Below are 22,094 nucleotides of genomic sequence, written 5' to 3'. Positions count from 1 at the left end.
TGGTGTTTTTATTGCCAAATTGATGTATGGGTTAAATGGCCAAAGTGGTATGTGTTGGCATGGTTGAAATGTGATCAATTAGGTTATGTGTTGATATGGAAATTAGTTAAGGTTGTTTGGATGAAACATGATCATTTTGATGCAAAAGAAAGTATGAATGCTTGGTTGTGATTGAGGTGCCTAAATGACATATTGGTTTAATGGACTTATGGTATATTGAAATGATCTTACTATGCATATTTTGGCATGTTTTGGTGCCTTGCTCATATTGTTCATTTGGCGTGTTTGTACTTGTTGAAATTGGGTGAAAGAAAAGGCTTGATTTTGGCCTCTTTCTTGTCCACACGGCCTAAGACATGGGCATGTGTCTCAGTCGTGTGTGGTACATAGCCAGGCGACACGATCATGTGTCCCCTGTAGGTTGTTAATGGTTACTTTTCAAAAGTTGCACGGCCTAGCACACGGCCTGGCACATGGGCGTGACACCATTTCGAGAGTTACATGGCCTGGCACACGGGAGTGTGGCTTGGCCGTGTGACACAAGTTAGTGAGTTAAATAGGCATAGACATAGGCTGGGGACAAGACCATGTGTCCCTATTTTAAATGTGACACGACTTGAGACACGGATGTGTGTCTCAGCCGTGTGAGCCACACGGCCTAGTCACACGGTCGTGTGACCCCTACAATATAACTTTTTATAACTTTTTCCTAAACTTTCTAAATATTTTTGGTTTAGTCCCGGAACAGTTCTATTGTATTTTTTAAGGCCTCGAGTGCTCAATTAAGGGATATTATGAATATATTTGAGTGAACTTAGAATATGTATTGCATTGATATATGAATTGAATGGTTTACTGTTCTATTTGTTTAGTAATGCTCCATAACCCTGTTTTGACGATGGATATAGGTTAGGGGTGTTACAGCTCGTGTTTACGTTGTGAGGGAGCCATAGGACTGCGAGACGACAGATGTTATTGTAGGAACATTTATATTATGATTCTTTTCTTTATTTTCATTAGTAGATTCAGGTTCCAGACAATCATATATTGTGAGTGATATGGCCAGTGAGTTGGGGATTATGGTAGAGACCATTAGACAGGGTATGATAGTGACGAGTTCTTTGAGATTGAGTGGTCTAGTTGATCAAGGCTATCAAAGGTGTCCATTGATAGTCTAGGGGTATGTTTTTCCCGTGGATTTGATGGTGTAATCATTTTGTGGGTTTGATATTATTCTCAGAATGGATTAGCTAACCGAGCATGGGGAAAAGATAGATTTTGAGATGAACTATTTACTTTGAAGGTTGAGGATGGATTGGAAATTGTGACGTTAAGAAGACACTCAGATTTCTATCCAATGTGGTATCAGCAACCAAGGCTAAAAAGCTGTTGAGTAAAGATTGCGAAGCTTACCTAGCCTATGTGCTCAATTCGGGTAGTAATGATATGGGGGTTCAAGATATCTACACCATGAGAGATCTTCTTGATGTGTTTCCAAAGAAGTTACCCAGTTTGTTGCCAGATACTGAATTTTAATTTGCTATTGAGGTTTATCCTGGTACCGCACCAGTGTCAATTGCACCTTATCATATGGCACCGAAAGAACTCAAAGAGCTAAAGTTCTAGTTACAAGAGTTGTTGGATCAAGGGTTTATTCGACCGAGCGTATCGCCTTGGGGTGTGCCGGTGTTGTTTGGAAAAAGAAAGATGGTACCTTGAGGTTGTGTATCAATTATCGACAGTTAAACAAGTTAACCATCAAGAGCAAGTATTTTTTACCTTAGATTGATAACCTATTTGATCAATTTAGGGGAGCGACGGTGTTTTCGAAGATCGATTTGAGGTCTGGGTATTATCAGCTCAAGGTAAAAAAGGTTGATATACTGAAAACTACGTTCAGGACCCAGTATGGGCATTACTAGTTTCTGGTTATGTCATTTGGGTTGAAGAATGCACCTGCAGCATTCATGGACCTGATAAACCAAGTTTTTCACTCGTATTTGGACCAGTTCGTAGTTATCTTTATAGATGACATTCTCATGTATTCTCGAATCGAGGATGCATATCTACGGATTGTTCTTTAGATTCTGCATGAGAAATAGTTGTATGCAAAGCTGAGTAAGTGTGAGATATCGCTTCGAGATGTGATGTTTCTCAGTCAGGTGGTATCTTTTGAGGGGATCCGTGTTGACCCAAAGAAGGTCGAGGCTATTCTAGAGTGGAAGCAGCTGAGGAGTGTTACTGAGATCCAAAGTTTTCTAGGGTGAGCTGGTTACTATCATAGATTCATTGAGGGGTTGTCCATTATAGTTACACCATTAAAGAAGCTACTTCAGAAGAATGTGTCATTTGAGTGGACTGAAGAAAGGCAGAAGTGCTTTAAGAAGCTTAAGAGAGTATTGATTGAGGCGTCAGTGTTTGTTCAACCAAAGTTTATGAAAGAGTATGTGATTTACATTGATGCATCGCATATGGTACTCGGGTGTGTTCTGATGTAGGATACAAAGGTGGTAGCATATGTTTCGAGGCAGTAGAGGCCACATAACTGTAATTACCCGACCCATGATTTGGAGTTAGTTGTTGTGGTCTTTGCGCTCAAGATTTGGCGTCACTATATGTATGGTGATCGGTGTGTTATCTACACCGATCACAAGTTTCTTAAGTATCTCCTGTCCCAAAAGGAGTTAAACTTGAGATAGAGGTGTTGTATTGAGCTACTAAAAGATCATGATTGCGTGATTGAGTATTATCCCGGAAAAGCGAATATGGTTGATGATTCTTTGAGTTGAAAGTCAATGTTGAGTTATGAGTCATGTTTGCACGGTTGAGTTTAGCCAATAATGGTGGTTTGTTAGTTGAACTTCAGGTTAAGCCGACTCTATCATGTCAGATTAAGGAGAGGCAGTTGGTTGATGAGTTTTTGGTGAAAAAATTCGGCAAGTTAAGGATGGTAATGGTGGAGACTTTGGGTTGAATCTCAACTGTATCTTGTGTTTCCGTAGGAGATTGTGTGTGCCTGTTGATTTGGAGTTTAGGCACGCGATTCTTACCGAGGCGTATAGTAGCTCATATACGATGCACCCCGGTAGTATCAAGATGGATAAGGATCTTAAAGAATTATATTGGTGGCCTGGATTGAAGCGGGATGTTACTGACTTTGTGGGACAATGTTTAATCTGTTAGAGGGTGAAGACAGAGCATCAACATCCTTCATATTTGTTACAACTGATATAGATTGCAGAGTGGAAATTGGAGAGGATTACGGTGGACTTTGTCCCGGGTTTTCCATTAACCCCAATAAAGAATGATTCGATTTTGGTGATTGTTGATTGATTCTCAAAGAGTGCGCTTTTTCTAGCAGTGCGTACTAATTACTCAATGGAGAGATTAGTTGAGTTGTACGTGGCAGAGATAGTTCGACTTCATGGTGTACTATTTTCAATCATTTCTAATAGAGATCTACAATTTACCTAGAGATTTTGAAGGAGCCTTTAGGGATCGTTGGGTTTGAAGCTTGACATTAGTACAACTTATCATCCTCAGATAGATGGTCAGTCGAAACGAGTAATTCAGATACTCGAGGATATGTTGTGAAGTTGTGTCATGGAGTTTGGTGGTAGTTGGGAGCAATATCTGCCTTTAGTTGAGTTCACTTACAACAATAGCTACCAATCATGTGACAGCCTGATTTCGACCCTAATCGGACTTAGTAGTTTTAGGTCCACAAATTCGAGTCAAAAAAATATTTTAATATTATTTTGTGTGTTTATAATGTGTGGATTTGATTGTGTGAAATTTTTGTGTTTAAATTTTATAGTTTGAATGACCGATTAAAGAAAATGGCTTAATTGCATAAAATGAAAATTTGATAGTTAAATGTGTGAATGCCTAATTGAACTTGTCTTTATAATATGATGCACTTATGTTGAAATTATGCCATAGCTAATATTAGTGGATTGACTAAGGACAATGTTAACCTTAAAATATATATATAAGTTATATTTATTTGTATAAGGTTAAATTAGTAAATTAAAATATATTATAATATATGATAGATAAAAACATAAAAAAATTAAGGTTATTATCATCTTCCTAAGCCGAATTCATGGAAAAGAAAAAGAAAAGAAGCCAAGTAATATTCGGCCATTTTGAAGCTTGATAAAGGTTAGTTCTTTGTTCGATTTTTGATAATTTAGACGTTTTTTAAACTGTTGCTTCGAATACTATCTGACCCATGTTTGAATTTTTGATTTTGATGAATATTTTGAGTTGTGCCATTGATGACCATTTATGTTATGTGATGTTTGATGATGAATAATGAAAGATATATTTTATATTAATATGTTTTGTATTGGAATTTTTGATGAAATTAAGTAATTAGGGATAAATTGAAAAAATAATATTTTGAGGGGTTAAAGTGTGAAATAAATGAAATGTGTGGATTTTTATAAAGACAAGAAACATTCGGCCTTAACATAGTATATGCAAATTTTATGTATTTTGTGTTTTATGCAATAAGGACTAAATTGTAAAAAGTGTAAAATGTCAGAGACAAAATGGTAATTTGCCCATTTATGTGTTTTTGGACTAAATTGAATGGAATAATATTTAAACTAGTTTATTTTGAAAATATTTAGATCAAGAACAAATGAAATCGAAGCTGGATCGAGGAAAAACCAAAATCGTCGATAAATCGCCTTATTCCGATTTTCACCGTCCGAGGTAAGTCTAATAGCGAATAAATATTATTAAATCAGAATATATTTATATATCTATTATATATTCATTAAGCTTAAATTAATAGTATATAATTTGTAAATAAACTTTATTGAATTTGGTAGGTTAAAATTAATTGTATGAATTATGTGTAAGTTAACCAAAGTATGCTTTGAGTTCAATAAGTTGAAACTAATAGTATAATATGTATATACATGTGGTTCGAATGTATGTTTCAATTTCTTTGAGCTGAATTTAATGTTATGAATTATATATATATGACGTTCAAATGTATGTTACAAATTTTTTAGTGAACTTAATGTTATGAATTATATATACATACATGTGGTTCGAATATATGTTTCAATTTCTGCGAGCTGAATTTAATGTTGTGAATTATATATATATGTGGTTCGAATGTGTGTTTGCTATGAAGAATTGAATATAATTATATTTTTATTGAGATACGGTTATTGAGAAAGACTTATGTAAATCATAAAGAGTTATATGAAAAATCAGCTTCGCATCTGAGATAATCAGGCTCTATGCCTAGCAGGCTTAATGACGGTGAAATATTTCAGACTTTACGTCTAGCAAGCTTAATGCCGATGTACTGAATCAGGCTTCAAGCCTAGCAGGCTACGTGCCGATGAATCATCTCAAGACATGTGTTGAGTAAGTTCCTTGTCAATGTAATATCAAATAGATTGCAAAATTATAATAATCAGGTATGTGTTATGTTATATCTTATTTAATGATTAGATAAGTACATTGGTCAATTATATTTATATAAAAGGTACTTATATGTGTATATGTAATTGATAAGTATATTCGGCCTTATGTTAATGGTAGATATAAGTTTAAAAGTATATATATTATTAAATAGTCATGATTAAAATGTCTTGAGGTTAATGGATGTTTGATAATGTTTATATGTGGTATTTGCGGTTTTAGCAAAATTTTCTAAGGAATTATGTGATTCGTATATTTATATGTTTTGCTAAAGACTTACTAAGCTAAGTTACCTTACTCTGTATTTTTTTCTTTGATTTGTCTTTATTTTATAGCTTTGTTGATGATCGCTACGTACTCGGGGATCGTCAGCAAAGCCTATCGACAATTTCCTTCGGTACTTCACTAAGTCGATTTTAAGTGTATTGCATGTATAGCTTATTAGGAAAGTTGATTTTGGATCAAGTACATACTAATGTAATCAAAAGCCAAGCAAAAATGGCTTACTTTGTTTTGACCTATTTTGGTGTCTATGCATATAGTTTTAGAGGTTATTAAAATGGAGATTTTATTTATGCATATTTGATTATAGCATAAGTTGTGACAGATAAGTAAGGGTTATTTAATCTGCTGAACTCCATACGTTATAATTTTATTTAGTTTGATGTTCATTCATTATTGCTTTCGATATATATAAAAAAATTGAAGTTAACTTACATGCTGTTCGGTTTGTACTGCATGAGGGAGTTAAAGTTGAACTTAAGACAAATTATTAGCTAATTAATATGCTGCTGTTATATTATGAAGCATTGACTGTCCAAATTAGGGCATAATTATGGTATTTAGATAATTAATATGCTAATGTTGTGATGTGAATCATTGGTTATCCGATTTAAGACACTTATTGTATTTTTGTTGTTAAATGTTGCTATTAGGAGGAGGATTATTGCTGTCCAAAGCATGTAATTATGCTGTCCAAAATAGGACATCTTTGGTTGAGTCATACTAACATTAAATGCTTGGAGTAATAAAGATTAAAACTAACTGAAACCTGTAGCAATGTTGTCCAAAAGTGGCATTTGTTGTGTCTATTTATGTTTTAAGATCTAGTCCAATTTTGTAAGTAAATTGTTGACCAATTTTGATAATAATAAATACCTATTACTTGATTCAAAAAAAAATTAACTAAACATGGATGTTAAGTCTTGGTCAAATTTGTATTAATTCTATCCATTTCATTCTTTAAAGAATTATCCGAATATGATGTTACATAATATTATGTGTTTAGATAGGGCAATCCATTTTGTTTATAATGAGGTGGACCAAATTAATGTATTAAAATGTTGTTCGAAATTTGCATGTTTAATTTATTGTCTTAAAAATGATAAAATAATAATAAAAAATAAATATAGTTTGTCTTATTTGTTTATTAAAGTTTGAAATAAGCTTTATATTTGGTAAAAAAATACATTAAGTCTGGTAATGCCTCGTAACCCCAATCCAGTGACGGACACAGGTTAGGGGTGTTACATTTTATTGGTATCAGAGCTACGGTTTAGTCGATTCTAGGACTAATGTAGCGCGTGTGAGTCTAGTTATACATGTCATATTTTATACTATGAGAGTGTGGTGACTCCTGACAATTGAAAATGTGTTTTCGTATAGTAAATAGATCCCGATTGAGTCGTAGCCGATGATGTTGAAAGTATAGTGCCCGCTCCCATGCATGGGACAGCACTAGTTGATTCTCGGCCTACCTTGAGTAGCCATGAGGGGGAGGCTAAACAAGCCTTCTATCAAATGATGAACGATTGGTTTACTCAGTATATCTGAACTAATCCAGCTGTTCAACAACCCTTACCCCAGAATAATTCGTCTCTGATACCTGTGATACCTCTGATGATTGATCCGATGAGGTTTAGTAATCCCTCTGTTGATAAAATTAGAAAATATGGGGCCGAAGAGTTCAGGGGTACTGTTAATGATGATGCTGAGCGGGCTAAATTTTGGCTTGATAACACTATCTGTGTATTTGAAGAACTGTCATGTACACCCGACGAATGTTTGAAATGTGACATATCCTTGTTACGCGATTCTGCCTATCATTGGTGGAACACATTAGTGTCGGTTGTGCCGAAAGAGCGAGTCACCTGGGAATTTTTTCAGACTGAGTCCTATAAGAAATTTATCAGTCAGAGATTCAGTTATCAGAAATGTAAAGAATTTCTTGAGCTTAAACAGGGTCGTATGACTGTTACTCAGTACGAGCGGGAATTTTTGAGACTTAGCAGATATGTCCGAGAGTTTGTTTCGACTGAAGCTACAATGTGTAAACGATTTGAAGATGGGTTGAACGAAGATATTAAATTTATTGTAGGTATACTTGAAATTAAAGAGTTTGTGGTACTGGTCGAGCGAGCTTGTAAAGCCAAAGAGCTCGGGAAAGAGAAAAAAAGTTGATTTTGAAGCTAGAGATTTTTGTAAAAGATCATCAGGTAAGAATTTTCACTCGGCATCGAAGAAGTCTAGAGAGGATTACAGCCTATCTAAAGCTACTGCGGGTTTTTCTAGACGAGATCGAGATCGACCTCCTGTGAGTTCACAAGCTACTTCGATTGCTAGTGTTGGCAACGTTAGGCAGAATAGATCCGAGTGAAAACATTGTGGTAAATGGCATCCTGAAGATTGCAGATTGCATGATCAGTCTTGTTTTAAGTGTGGATTGAAGGATCATTTTATCCAGGAGTGCCCGATGTTAGCCGAGCAAAACACTGCTCAGAGGACCAGACCGAGTAATATGTCAGTACGAGGTAGACCACCCAGGCATACAGGTAATGTAAGTGGAAATCAAAGAGGAACAAAATATATGACAGTTCGATCTGAAGCTCGTGCACCTGCCAGAGCATATGATATACGCGCTCATGAGGAGGCTTCTTCCCCAGATGTCATTACCGGTACTTTCACTCTCTATGATACTAATGTCATTGCATTGATTGATCCTGGTTCGACTCATTCATATGTGTGTAAGACTTTAGTATCCAATAAGACTTTGCCTGTTGAGTCTACTGAGTTTGTGGTTAGAGTATCAAACTGTAACAACCCGATTCTGGGCCTAGTCGAAACAGTGGTTTCGAGACCACAAATCCGACGAGGAAAATTATTATTATATTTTTATGATCTAAAATTTCACGGAAAAAATTTCGTAAAAATTTCGTTCGAAAATTTCGACGTTTGGGCACTCAATTTAGTCAAAAGGACTAAATTGTAAAAAGTGCAAAAGTTGAGTTCTACATGTTAGATGTGTCTAATTGTTATGAAATTATAAATTGGTGGTCCTTATATGGTAATTAGACCATTAGTTAATTGATGGACAATAATAGACATAAGAAATGGGTGAAATAGATTTTCTTTAAATGGGGGCATTTTAGTCATTTAGTAATAAAAAGAATTAAAAAGGGAACAAGATGGCAAAATGTGCTCATCTTCTTCATGGTGAACGAAATCAGCAAGGGAGAATCCATAGTTAGGGTTTTTAAGCTTCCGAACTCAATAGTAAGTGCATCCTAGCCCCGTTTTTAATGTTCTTCGCATTTTCGAAATCCTCGTAACTCGGTTTAGCTTATTCTACCATTAATTCATGTTAGGGTTCATATTTGGAAAAATACCCATAGGTGAAATGTGTTTATTTTGTTGTTTTATGGTAGAATATGAAGCTCGAAATTATGTTAAACAACTTTTGCTAAGCGATTTTAAGCGAAAACGAGTAAATAGACATAATCGGTAAAAATAATTTATGTTCAAAAGTATGTGTTAGAGTGGGAATTTGATGTTGTCATAGAAGGGAAAAATGTTCAGCATGTCATAAAAAATAATAATAAGAGATGAAGTTTAATTTTCGAGCTTAGGGACAAAAGTGTAAATATGCAAAAGTTTGGAGGCAAAATTGTAATTTCTCAAAAAGTTGGGTGGAGGACTATTTTATTAAATGTGAACATTAAATGAGTTAAATTTGCTATTATAGATCAAGAAAGACGAGAAGACTACCTCAAACGGGGAAAAGAGAAGATAGTGGAGTAAATTGTAAAATTACGATATTTTGCACCGAGGTGAGTAAACATGTGAAATAATGCATATTTTTTATATTATTTGATATATGTTGATATTTATTTGAGTATAGAATAAATATTTGGCAAAGATTCTAAAAGTGTGGTTAAGTTGGGAAAGGTGGTAAAGTGTTGAAAAACACGGTTTTTGGTTGAACACTCGGAATAGGCCGGAGTACATTGAATATAAAGGGGGTTGCTAAGTGCTGATTCCCCCAAGGGGTTGCTAAGTGCTGATTCCCTGATTCATTGGTGGTTGCTAAGTGCTAATTCCACCGTATTTTAAATGTGAAGGGGGTTGCTAAGTGCTGATTCCCCGATTCATTGGTGGTTGCTAAGTGCTGATCCCACCGTATCTTAAATGTGAAAGGGGTTGCTAAGTGCTGATTCCCCAATTCATTGGTGCTTGCTAAGTGCTGATCCCACCGTATCTTAAATGTGAAAGGGGTTGCTAAGTGTTGACTCCCCGATTCATTGGTGGTTGCTAAGTGCTGATTCCACCGTATCATTGAATGTGAAAGGGGTTGCTAAGTGATAATTCCCCGAATCACTGGTGGTTGCTAAGTGTTGAATCCGCCGATAACGGATAACATTCTGAGTGTTCAACAGGAAAATTTAAAAGGTGAATATATATATGGTGGACAAGATTATGTGAGAAATATTTGGGTTTGAAACTTTATCAACCCATATGTAAGATGGGAGGAAATATCAAAAATACAAAAGAGCAAATTTAAATACAAAACTGTTTTGAACAACAATAGTGGGGAAACTTTGAAAAATCACTATAAATGGTGGAAAATGAATTAGAAGTTGAGTAATATATGAACTAGAATCTGAATGAGTCTATTTTCATATGGAGGAAAAAGGGGAAGCAAAAGAGTTGTATATTTGGGGATATTTTAATTTTATTGAGACAGGGTTAAATTGATTTCGAAATCCTATGTTCCAACTTTGGAAAATCACCAAAAATTGTAAAAAAATAATTATGGCTTTAAATTTACATTCTTGAATTCCTTAATGAGTCTATTTTAAGAGAAATAAACTAGAACATTTTTTTAATTCTTTACAGGGATTTAAGTAAATTTTAGTAGGGAGAGGTCAGAAATGTTGAGTAGTGAAACAGGGGAATCATTAGAGAATAAACTGTACTAATTTGCCAAGCCAAAAATTCTGAAAATTTTATGGTGGAAATTTACATGAATCTAGTTTCAGGTAAAATTTACAGAACTTAATTTAAATCTGTGTAGCTCCAGATAAAAATAATTTAGTGACTATGATGCAGAAAAACAACTTGCTGGAAATTGAACAAACAATGAAATTTATGTGTGATTAAAATTATGTTACTATGTAATCATGTGAGGAATTTATTTATTTGTCATATGTTTACTTACTAAGATATATGCTTACTCGTTTTTATTTTCCCTTGATTATAGTGACATCAATCAGCTCGGAACTTGGACGACGTCAGATAATCATCCACACTATCATCAACTTTTTGGGTATTTTGCCATTAATACTTTGGAAACATGGCATGTATCGATGACTTTATGTAGTGTGGTATAAATATGTATATATTAAGTATTGTTCGGTTTAATATGTTGGTTTTTATTAATGGATAAATTATGTCTGAACATATAACTGTAATTGGTTGGAAATATTGAAGTTGTTTGAAATTGTCTTTGAAAATTTGCAGGGGGTTTTATGTAAAAATAAGCAGAAATACTGTCGAAATTTTTATAAAAAAAATTTATACGTATTTGAGTTCTAGTAATACCTCATACTCTGTTCCTGCAAGGAACACGGGTAAGGGGTGTTACAAAAACCCCCTGGGCCGGTGTGTTTTGGTTGACAAAGTGTGTAAGAATTGTCTGTTGATGATTCGAGATTTGTGTTTTCCGGCTGATTTGATGTTGTTGCCATTTGACGAGTTAGATATTATTTTGGGTATGGACTGGTTGACTTTACATGATGCTGTGGTTAATTGCAAAAGAAAGACTATTGATTTAAGGTGTTAGAATGATAAGATTATTCAAATTGAATCCAATGATTTGAATGGTTTACCAGCAGTGATATCCTTGATGTTGGCTCAAAAGTATGTGAGAAAAGGTTGTGAAGCTTAATTTGCATATGCTCTTGATAGTAAAGTGATCGAAAAGAAGATTGAATCCGTACCAGTTGTGTGTGAGTATTCGGATGTGTTTCCCGAAGAATTATCAGGTTTGCCACCTATTCGAGAGGTAGAGTTCGGTATTTAGTTAGTATAGGGGACAACTCTGGTTTCGATAGCTCCGTACCGGATGGCACCGACTGAATTAAAAGAGTTGAAAGCATAGTTGCAAGAGTTAACAGATAGAGGTTTCGCACGACCAAGTTTTTCTCCCTGGGGTGCGCTAGTTCTATTTGTGAAAAAGAAAGATGGAACGATGAGAATGTGCATTGATTATTGGCAGCTCAATAAGGTGACTATAAAGAATAAATATCCATTGCCACGTATTGACGACTTGTTCGATCAGCTAAAAGGGGCTTCAGTGTTTTCGAAGATAGATTTGAGATCGGGTTACTATCAGTTGCGAGTTAAAGACTCTGATGTGCCAAAGATAGCTTTTCGAACGAGGTACTGACATTACGAGTTCTTGGGTATGCCTTTTGGACTTACTAATGTAACAGCCCGATTCTGGGCCTAATCAAAACAGTGGTCTCAGGACCACAAATCCGACAAGGGAAAAATATTATTATTATATTTTTATGATCTAGAATTTTACGGAAATTTTTTTTCAAAATTTCGTTCGAAAATTTCGACGTTTGGGCACTCAATTTAGTCAAAAGGACTAAATTGTAAAAAAAATGCAAAAGTTGAGTTCTACATGTTAGAAGTGTCTAATTGTTATGAAATTATATATTGGTGGTCCTTATATGGTAATTAGACCATTAGTTAATTTATGGACAAAAATAGACATAAGAAATGGGTGAAATAGATTTTTTTAAATGGGGGCATTTTAGTCATTTATTAATAAAAAGAATTAAAAAGGGAAAAAGATGGCAAAATGTGCTCATCTTCTCCACGGTGAACGAAATCAGCAAGGGGGAAGCCATAGTTAGGGTTTTTAAGCTTCCAAGCTCAATAGTAAGTGATTCCAAGCCCCGTTTTTAATGTTCTTTACGTTTTTAGAGTCTCGGTAGCTTAATTTAGCTTATTCTAGCAATAATTTAACATAGGTTTTATATTTGGAAAAATACCCATAGGTGAAAAGTGTTTATTTTGCTATTTTATGGTGGAATATGAAGCTAGAAATTATGTTAAACAAATTTTGCTAAGCGATTTTAAACGAAAACGGGTAAATTGACATAATCGGTAAAAATAGTTAATGTTCAAAAGTATGTGTTAGAGTGAGAATTTGATGTTTCTATAGAAGTAAAAAGTTTTCAGCATGTTGTAAAACATAAGAATAAGAGATGAAATTTAATTTCCGAGCTTAGGGACAAAAGTGTAAATATTCAAAAGTTTGGGGGCAAAATTGTAATTTTTCAAAAAGTTGGGTGGAGGACTATTTTATTAAGTTTAAACATTAAATGAGTTAAATTTGCTATTATAGATCAAGAAAGACGAGAAGACTACCTCAAACGGGGAAAAGAGAAGATAGTGGAGTAAATTGCAAAATTATGATATTTTGCACCGAGGTAAGTAAACATGTGAAATAATGCATATTTTTATATTATTTGATATATGTTGATATTTATTTGAACATAGAATAAATATTTGGCAAAGATTCTAAAAGTGTGGTTAAGTTGGGAAAAGTGGTAAAGTGTTGAAAAACACGGTTTCCGGTTGAACACTCGGAATAGGTCGGATTATATTGAATATAAAGGGGGTTGCTAAGTGCTGATTCCCCCAAGGGGTTGCTAAGTCTTGATTCCCCGATTCATTGGTGGTTGCTAAGTGCTGATTCCACCGTATCTTAAATGTGAAAGGGGTTGCTATGTGTTGATTCCCCGATTCATTGGTGGTTGCTAAGTGCTGATTGCACCGTATCTTAAATGTGAAGGGGGTTGCTAAGTGCTGAATCCCCCGAGGGCTTGCTAAGTACTGATTCCCTGAATCATTGGTGGTTGCTAAGTGTTGATCCCACCGTATCTTAAATGTGAAAGGGGTTGCTAAGTGCTGATTCCCCGACTCATTGGCGGTTGCTAAGTGATGAATCCACCGATAACGGATAACATTCCGAGTGTTCAACGAGGAAATTGGAAAGGTGAATATTTATATATGGTGGACAAGTTTATGGGAGGAATATTGGGTTTGATATTTAATCAACCATATGTAAGATCGGAGGAAATATAAAAAATACAAAAGAACAATTTAAATACAAAACTGTTTCGAATAATAACAGTTGGGAAACTTTGAAAAATCACCATAAATGGTGAAAAATGAATTACAGGTTGAATAATATATGAAATTGAATCTGGATGAGTTTAATTTCATATGAAAGAAATAGAGCAAGCAAAAGAGTTGTATATTTGGGGATATTTGAATTTTATTGAGACAGGGTTGAATTGATTTTGAAATCCCCTATTCCAACTTTGGAAAATCACCATAAATTGTAAAAAAATAATTATGGCCTGAAATTTATATGTTTAGATTCCTAAATGAGTATATTTTTAATATAAACAAACAAGAACATTGTTTGAATTCTGTACAGGGAGTTAAGTAAATTTTAGTAAGGAGAGGTCAGAACTGTCGAGTAGTGAAACAGGGGAATCTTTAGAGAATAAACTGTACTAATTGGCCAAACCGAAAATTCTGAAAATTTTATGGTGGAAAGGTATATGAATATAGTTTTGGGGAAAATTTATGGAACTTAATTTGGAACCCGGTAGCTCCAGATAAAAATAAATTAGTGACCGTGACGCAGAAAAACAGCTTGCTAGAAATTGAACAAACAATGAAATTTATGTGTGATTAAAATTATGTTACTATGTAATCATGTGAGGAATTTATTTATTGGTCATATGTTTACTGACTAAGCTATATGCTTACTCGTTTTTATTTTCCCTTGATTATAGTGACATCAATCAGCTCGGAACTTGGACGACGTCAGATAATCATCCACACTATAATCAACTTTTTGGGTATTTTGCAATTAATACTTTGGAAACATGGCATGTATAGATGACTTTATGTAATGTCGTATAAATATGTATATATTCAGTATTGTTCGGTTTAATATGTTGGTGTTTATTAATGGATAAATTATGTCTGAACATATAACTGCAATTGGTTGGAAATATTGAAGTTTTTTGAAATTGTCTTTGAAAATTTGCAGGGGGTTTTATGTAAAAATAAGCAGAAATGCTGCCGAAATTGTTATAAAAAAAATTTATAAGTGTTGAGTTCTAGTAATACCTCATACTCTGTTCCTGCAAGGAACACGGGTAAGGGGTGCTACATTTTAGTGGTATCAGAGCCAGGTTTAGCCAGTTCTCGGACTAATAAAATATGGGAGAAAGTTGATCTATACATGCCATAATTATATTGTGCCGGTGTGATGATTTCTGACATTTTAAATTGTGTTTATATTTTTTTACATAGTAAATGGAACCAGACCGAGCTGTAATGGATGATGTGGAAAGTAACACACCGGCTTCCGCACAAGGGACCGTGCCTGAAGAAAGTAGACATGAGACGCATAGTTAGGATGAGGTTCGGGAAGCCTTCCTTCGAATGATGAGTAATTGGTACACAGAATTTGCTCGTGTAAATTCGAATGCTCAACCTCCTCCACCCCTTCCTATTCCTCAACTGGTCCCCGTAGCTCCACAAAGTGTTGATTTGGTAAGATCAAGTAAAGCTCCTGTTGACAAAATCTGAAAACATTGGGCTGAAGATTTCAGTGCTGATGTTGGTGATGATCTAGAAAAAGCAGAGTTTTGGCTGGAAAACACTATTCGGGTATTTGATGAACTATCTTGTACTTCTGATGAATGTTTGAAATGTATTGTGTCTTTACTGAAGGATTCAGCATACCGTTGGTGGAAAACATTAATATCAGTGGTTCCAAAAGAAAGAGTTACTTAGGACTTCTTCTAGGAGGAATTCAGAAAGAAATATATAAGCCAACGATTTATTGATCAAAAACGCAAGGAGTTTCTTGAGTTGAAGCAGGGTTGGATGTCTGTGGCAGAATATGAAAGGGAGTTTGTTAGGCTCAGCAAGTATGCCCAGGAATGTGTGCCCACGGAGGCCATTATGTGTAAAAGATTTGAAGAGGGGTTAAATTAAGATATCAGATTGTACGTTGGGGTTTTAGAGTTGAAAGAATTTGTAGTACTAGTTGACCGAGCGTGTAAAACTGAAGAACTTAGTAAAGAAAAGAGAAGAGCGGAGATTGAAGCTCGAGATGTAAGAAAAAGGTCAATGAGCAGGACATTTCAATCCTAGCCAAAGAAGCTTAAAGGGATGGATCCGCGATCAACTGGTTCAGCTGGGTATTCACGTAGAGATTGAGGGAAATCATACCCCGGAGCTAAAACTCAAACTACCTCGATGGCAAGTGTGGGCAATGCGGGGAATACTAGACCTGAGTGTTAACAGTGTGGCAGGCGACATGCTGGAGAGTGTTGGGGATTTAGACGAGCCTGTTTCAGGTGTGGTTCTCAAGAACATTATATAAAAGATTGCCCAGAGAGAATAAAGGAAGAAAGATTACAGAGAGCTAGATCGGGTGATATTGTTAGTAGAGGTAGACCACCCAAGAATGTTGAGAGCAAAGTCAGCGGTAAAAGTGTGGTGAAAGATATAGTTGGGAGATCAGAAACTAGAGTGCCTGTCAGAACTTATGCCATACGTGCTCGTGAGGATGCATCATCTCCTGACGTAATTACTGGTACATTTTCTCTTCATGATATTTATGTTGTTGCTTTGATTGACCCTGGGTCTACTCATTCATATGTATGTGTGAATTTAGTATCTAGTAAGAATTTGCCTGTTGAAATGATAACACTCTAGAATAACGTATTTTTATGTATTAATTATGTATTTATTCTGAGTATGATCCTGCTAATTTGAGCTATTTATGATCTTTTATCTCATAGGGACTAAATTTGAGGCAAAAGTGAAATTAAGGGCCAAAAGCGTGAATTTAGAGATAAAATGGGCCAATGTGCGACACAAGGAAAAGTTGGTGCCAAAAGTACAAGCATGGAGGACACAAGGGTTGAAATGCAAAAAGAAGAGATTTTATTTTATTAAACTCTATTTTAATTATATTAGGATAATTAATATTGAGATAATTATTAAGGATTATTTTTAGGATTTTATTTTATCTTTATTTATCTTCAATTAAATGTATTTATCTTTTAGGGATTTAAGTAGAATTAGAATATCTCCCCTAGCACTATAAATAGGGGGTGAAGTGACTCAAAAGGGAGCCGATCTTTTCTTTTTCTCAGAACACTCTCTCCCCAAAGTCTAGGCTTTTGTTCTTTTCATATTTCTTTTAAATAAAATCTTTATTTTTATTTTATTTATTTTCTTTTCTACCACAACCATGAGCCACTAAACCCATCTAGCGAAGGTTGTCAAAAATCCCCAAAAGGGTTATTGAGGCTTAGAATCCGTACTTAGCCTTCTCAACAGTATTCATCGTTTCTCAGACTACTGGCCGACGCTTCCGTCCATGTCCCTTAAAGTAAGCTTTTCAATGTATGCAAAGGCGGCCGCTTTGTATGTTTTGGGAAGGTTGCACAATCGTTCGTTAGCTTATGCGTCGAGAGGTTGGTGAGCCCAAGAGACAAAATGGCGTGGATTCGCCATTGAGAAGCGTTGATCTAGCATAAGACGATCCCACGAAGCGATTGTTGGCTAGAGTCGTTCCACCAAATTGTAAGTCTAAATCATTGAGCTGGTGGTCGAGGCGTCCTCTTCCACTATAACTCGGCTTATTCGGTTTGGGAAGGATCATCTAAAAGCCGAGGATTTAACCCAAGGCGGAACGAGACAACTGGAGGTTGGAATCTCCCATAAGAATTTTCTTTCTCTCAACTCTATTTTTTATTTATTTTTTCTAATTTTCAATTCAATATTCTTATTCTGTTTTTATTTTATTCTTCGTTTCTAGATCCAACAATTTAATTCTTCTATTGTTTTATATTTTTTTAGGAACGCAGGTTGTCTTGGGCAAGACTCTTTGGGATATCACGAAACAAGATATTTTGCAAGTCCAGGTCCACGAGGATTTGACCCTACTTCCCTTTTACTATTCTTTTCATTATTTATTAGGGATAGGATATTTTGGTGCTTTCAACGACCGCATCAAATTTTGGCGCCGTTCTTGGGGCCGGCAACGTACTAATCTTGTTTTTTTGTTTCTTATGACCAGATCTGCTCCAGGTACTCTTGCGTTCGATTCAGAAATTGAGAAGACTGCTAGAGCCAATCGCAAGGAGACAAAGTTACGGAAAAAGCAGTCAGCGGTGGTTGGAACTCAAAGTAACCCACCGCCACAAATAGAAGTCGACGACGAATCTGAGTCTAGGGTTAACGAAAACCCTACTCAAACAATTGAAAGTGAAAAAGTAGAAGTCGACTCACCAGAAGAAGTGCTTAACGCTAGGGTTAACGAAAACCCAAATTTAGCACACGATCCAATGGCTCAAACGATTCGGCAACTGGCCGAAGCTCCAACAGAACAACCGCCATTATGCATCGCGTATCCTACTATGGATACTGATTTTGAATTGAAGTCAGGTTTAATCCAGTTATTGCCAACTTTTCGTGGGTTACAAAATGAAAATCCCCACAAGCATCTGAAAGAATTTCATATGGTTTGTCTTAGCATGAAACCTCAGGGGGTAACTGAGGATCAGATTAAATTGCGTGCTTTCCCTTTCTCCCTAACAGATTCCGCTAGGGAATGGTTATTTTATTTACCCCCTGGATCTATTACAACTTGGGCTGATCTATCTCGTTTGTTTCTGAATAGGTTTTTTCCAGCGTCTCGAGCAGCTGAGCTAAGAAGAGAGATCGTTGGAATAAGGCAAAAAGAAGCTGAGTCCCTTTACGATTATTGGGAGCGATTTAAGAAGTTGTGTGCAAGCTGCCCACAACATGGTATAACAGAGCAATCTCTCCTCCAATACTTTTACGAAGGTTTGAAGCCCATGGAGATGAATATGGTAGACGCTGCTAGTGGAGGAGCATTGGTCAACATGACTCCCCAACAAGCGAGAGACTTGATCTCCACGATGGCTGCAAATTCTCAGCAGTTCCGAGCCAATACTGAACCCCCTAGAAGGGTTCATCAGCTAAGTAATTCAACCTTAGAGGATAAAGTTGATAGACTTACTAATATGATGAATTCTCTTATTGCAGAAAAAGCGAAGACAGCTCGATTATGCGGAATATGTGCTACACCTGATCACACAACTGATGCATGTCCCAGTTTGTATGATGATACCACGGCCCATCTGGATGCTGTTGGAAATTTCCTTGGGCCACCACAAAGGCGGTACGACCCCTACGCTAATACCTACAACCTGTGGTGGAGGACCATCCTAACTTAAGTTATGGGGCCAACCTATGAAATAACCACCATACCAAAATCGATTTCCATAATAAATTGCAAGGTTCGGGTAATTTTCTAGAAACCATGGTCAATAAGTTAGCAGCTAATGTTCTTGATTTTCAGCAGCAAAATCTTAATTTCCAAAAGGAGATGAAGGATTTTCAACAGAAAACTGAGGCGTCTATCAGAGAGTTGACCACATCGATCGAGAAATTAACCTCTCAAGGGAAGCTGCTGTCACAAACAGAGCCAAACCCTAGACAAAATGCAAATGCAGTGATGTTACGAAGCGGAAAGGTACTGGAATCGATTCCTGACAGGAATCTTACCCAAAAAATTGCCCAGGAAAAACCCGAAAAAGACGAACAAGTCCGACCAAAGCCTCCATTGCCTAAAATTCAACCTCCATTTCCAGAACGATTCATCCAATGTCGAAGAGGTAAAGAGGACAAGGAAATTCTTGAAACATTTAGAAATGTTGAGATCAACATTCCGATGTTGGATGCCATCAAGCAAATACCACGGTATGCTAAATTTCTTAAAGAGCTTTGCACTAACAAGCGAAAATTGACAGGTAATGAAAGGGTGAATGTTGGTGAGAATGTATCCGCAGTATTACAGCGAAAAATGCCGGCAAAATGCAAGGATAGGGGCATGTTTGCAATACCATGCGAAATAGGCCATCTGGGAATTAAAAAGGCTATGTGTGATCTAAGGGCTTCTATAAATGTAATGCCATATTCTGTTTATGAATCACTTAACGCAGGTTTTTTGACAAAAACAGCTGTTATCATCCAATTAGCGGACAGGTCTGTTGTGCATCCAGAAGGAGTCCTTGAGGATGTTCTGGTAAAAGTTAACGATCTTATTTTCCCTGCAGATTTTTATGTGATCAAAATGGAGGAGGATAGCACTCCTGGATCTTCAGATCTTCTGCTGGGTCGACCGTTCCTTAGTACAGCAAATACTAAAATTGATGTTCGAAGTGGAACTCTCACGATGGAGTTTGATGGGGAGATCGTAAAGTTTAATGTCTACAACGCCATTAGCCATCCAAGTGAAATATTGAGCGTAAATCGTATCGACATAATTGACTCTTTGGTGGAAGAGAATTTTGAGCCAATTTATGGAGATAATTATGAACTTAATGAAATTGAATTTGTTAATGAGTTATTATCTCCAAATATTAAATTGTTACCTTTTGTTATACAGGCACCAGAGTTGGAGTTAGAACCTGCAGGAAAGGCAAGGAAATTAGACATCCAAGAGTTAGAAGAAATTCGCAATGATGCCTACGAGAATGCTTACATTTATAAAGACAAAACAGAGTTATTTCACGATAAGAGAATAGCTCAGAAGCATTTTTTGGTAGGACAAAAAGTTTTACTTTATAACTCCGTGTTAAAGTTATTCCCAGGTAAGCTTCGATCACGATGGCAAGGACCTTTCATTGTTACTAAAGTGTTCACACATGGAGCGGTTGAAATAGAGAGTGAAGAATCTGGAAAGCGGTTCAGTAGTCAATGGCCGTGTTGAAGCCATTTTATGAGAATTTTCAAGCCCACACGGTTGAGGAAATCCATTTGGAACCACCATAGAACCAATAACGGCGTCGAGCTAACGACGTTAAACAAGCGCTTGTTGGGAGGCAACCCAATTTTTATTATTATTTTTCTTTACTTTATTTATTACTTTATTTTATTATTTATTACTTATTTGGATATTAATCAATTTTTCTTCTTTTGCTTAGAAAAAAAAATGAAGCAAACAGTTAAGCAACACTTAAAGAGCATTAAGGCCTGACTTGAAACCTTTGGCCAGCAACTGACCAAGCTCATTGCCATCATTTGTGATCATACGGGGAGTTTTTCTAAACTTTTCTACCTATTTATTTCTTTCCGTCCACTTTGAGGACAATGTGCTTTCAGTAGGGGGAGGTACTCTTCGTTATTACTATCATTTTCTGCTGTGATTTTGGTTATTGTTGCTGTTGCTGTGATTATTTTTGGCTGGTGTTGCTGCTTGAGGCTTTATTTTGTCCATCTCCTGCCTTTTTCATGCCCAAGATTTTTACCAAGAATTGCCTACTGTTTGACCTACAAGCATGATTCTTGTTTTCTGAGAAAATTACGAATTTTTCATAATTGATGCCATCTCCACTGTTTTATTTTTATTAGAGTAAAAATAATTGTGATTCATAAAGTTAACTTTATCTTGCTTTTCGTAAAATTGATCAAGTTTAAATACAAAGTGGACACTTAATATGTTTGCATGCTAAAATATGTTGATGACTATTAAGGTAATTATCAAACTTATTTTGACACTTGATTATTATTATTATTTTCTCTAAAGTCCTCATAAAAAATTTATTATTAATGTCATTTAATGTTCCGTGGTTATGAGTGCGACTTAAAACGTGGTGATTGAGTAACCGGGTAGGGTGCTTGGTTGTCATCCTATTTCAGCGTCAAAAGGTTTTGTGGCGTGTTAGGTAAAACTCCGCTAACCTAATTAATTTTAAGAACATGTTGAAATTTGAGTAACCGGTGGGGTGCTTGGTCATCATCTTTCTTCGCGTCAAAAGGTTTGATGTGTTCTTAAGAAAAATTATAATAAATTAGGAGTTTACTGGGCTGAGTAATCGGGGTGGGGTGCTTGGCTGTCATCTCTCTTCGCGTCAAAAGGTTCAGTATATTCCTAAAGCATAAAAAAAAACAAAAACAAAAAAACAAAAAAAAAGAAAGAAAAAAATAATTTGGGGACTAAAGGAGGAAACAAATAGGGTGTCTTGGTAGGTTTGGTAAATTACCTAATTTTCATTAAATAATTCAAGTTGATTCTAATTTTTGTGTGTATTAATTGAAAAACTTTTTCTGCTTTTACTTAAAGCAAGCTTAGGGTTCTCTTTATTTTTCATATGCATTTTGACTAATTTTATAAAACTTTGGAGTTGTATTTCTTTTATGGCGTAATCTAACTTTCACAA

At 35.7% G+C, this 22,094-nt stretch overlaps 1 protein-coding gene and 1 non-coding gene across 2 annotated transcripts; one reads left to right on the top strand and one right to left on the bottom strand.

Annotated features, from left to right (window-relative positions):
• Nucleotides 1-18,551: 18,551 nt before the first annotated feature.
• LOC128040846 (small nucleolar RNA R71) lies at nucleotides 18,552-18,658 on the bottom strand. Its single transcript, XR_008195652.1, has one exon. It is a non-coding gene; the product is annotated as a small nucleolar RNA R71 (small nucleolar RNA).
• Nucleotides 18,659-19,192: 534 nt separating this feature from the next.
• On the top strand, nucleotides 19,193-20,644 carry LOC105767254 (uncharacterized). The gene is made up of 2 exons (XM_052629192.1): nucleotides 19,193-20,179; nucleotides 20,321-20,644. Exons 1-2 carry the CDS (start codon nucleotides 19,193-19,195, stop codon nucleotides 20,642-20,644), a joined length of 1,311 nt encoding a protein of 436 aa, XP_052485152.1.
• Nucleotides 20,645-22,094: the final 1,450 nt, after the last annotated feature.

This window comes from Gossypium raimondii, chromosome 4 (assembly GCF_025698545.1).
Source record: "Gossypium raimondii isolate GPD5lz chromosome 4, ASM2569854v1, whole genome shotgun sequence".
Taxonomy (NCBI): domain Eukaryota; kingdom Viridiplantae; phylum Streptophyta; class Magnoliopsida; order Malvales; family Malvaceae; genus Gossypium; species Gossypium raimondii.
Note: the sequence above shows the minus strand (reverse complement) of the source record. Positions and strands in the feature narration are given on the sequence as shown.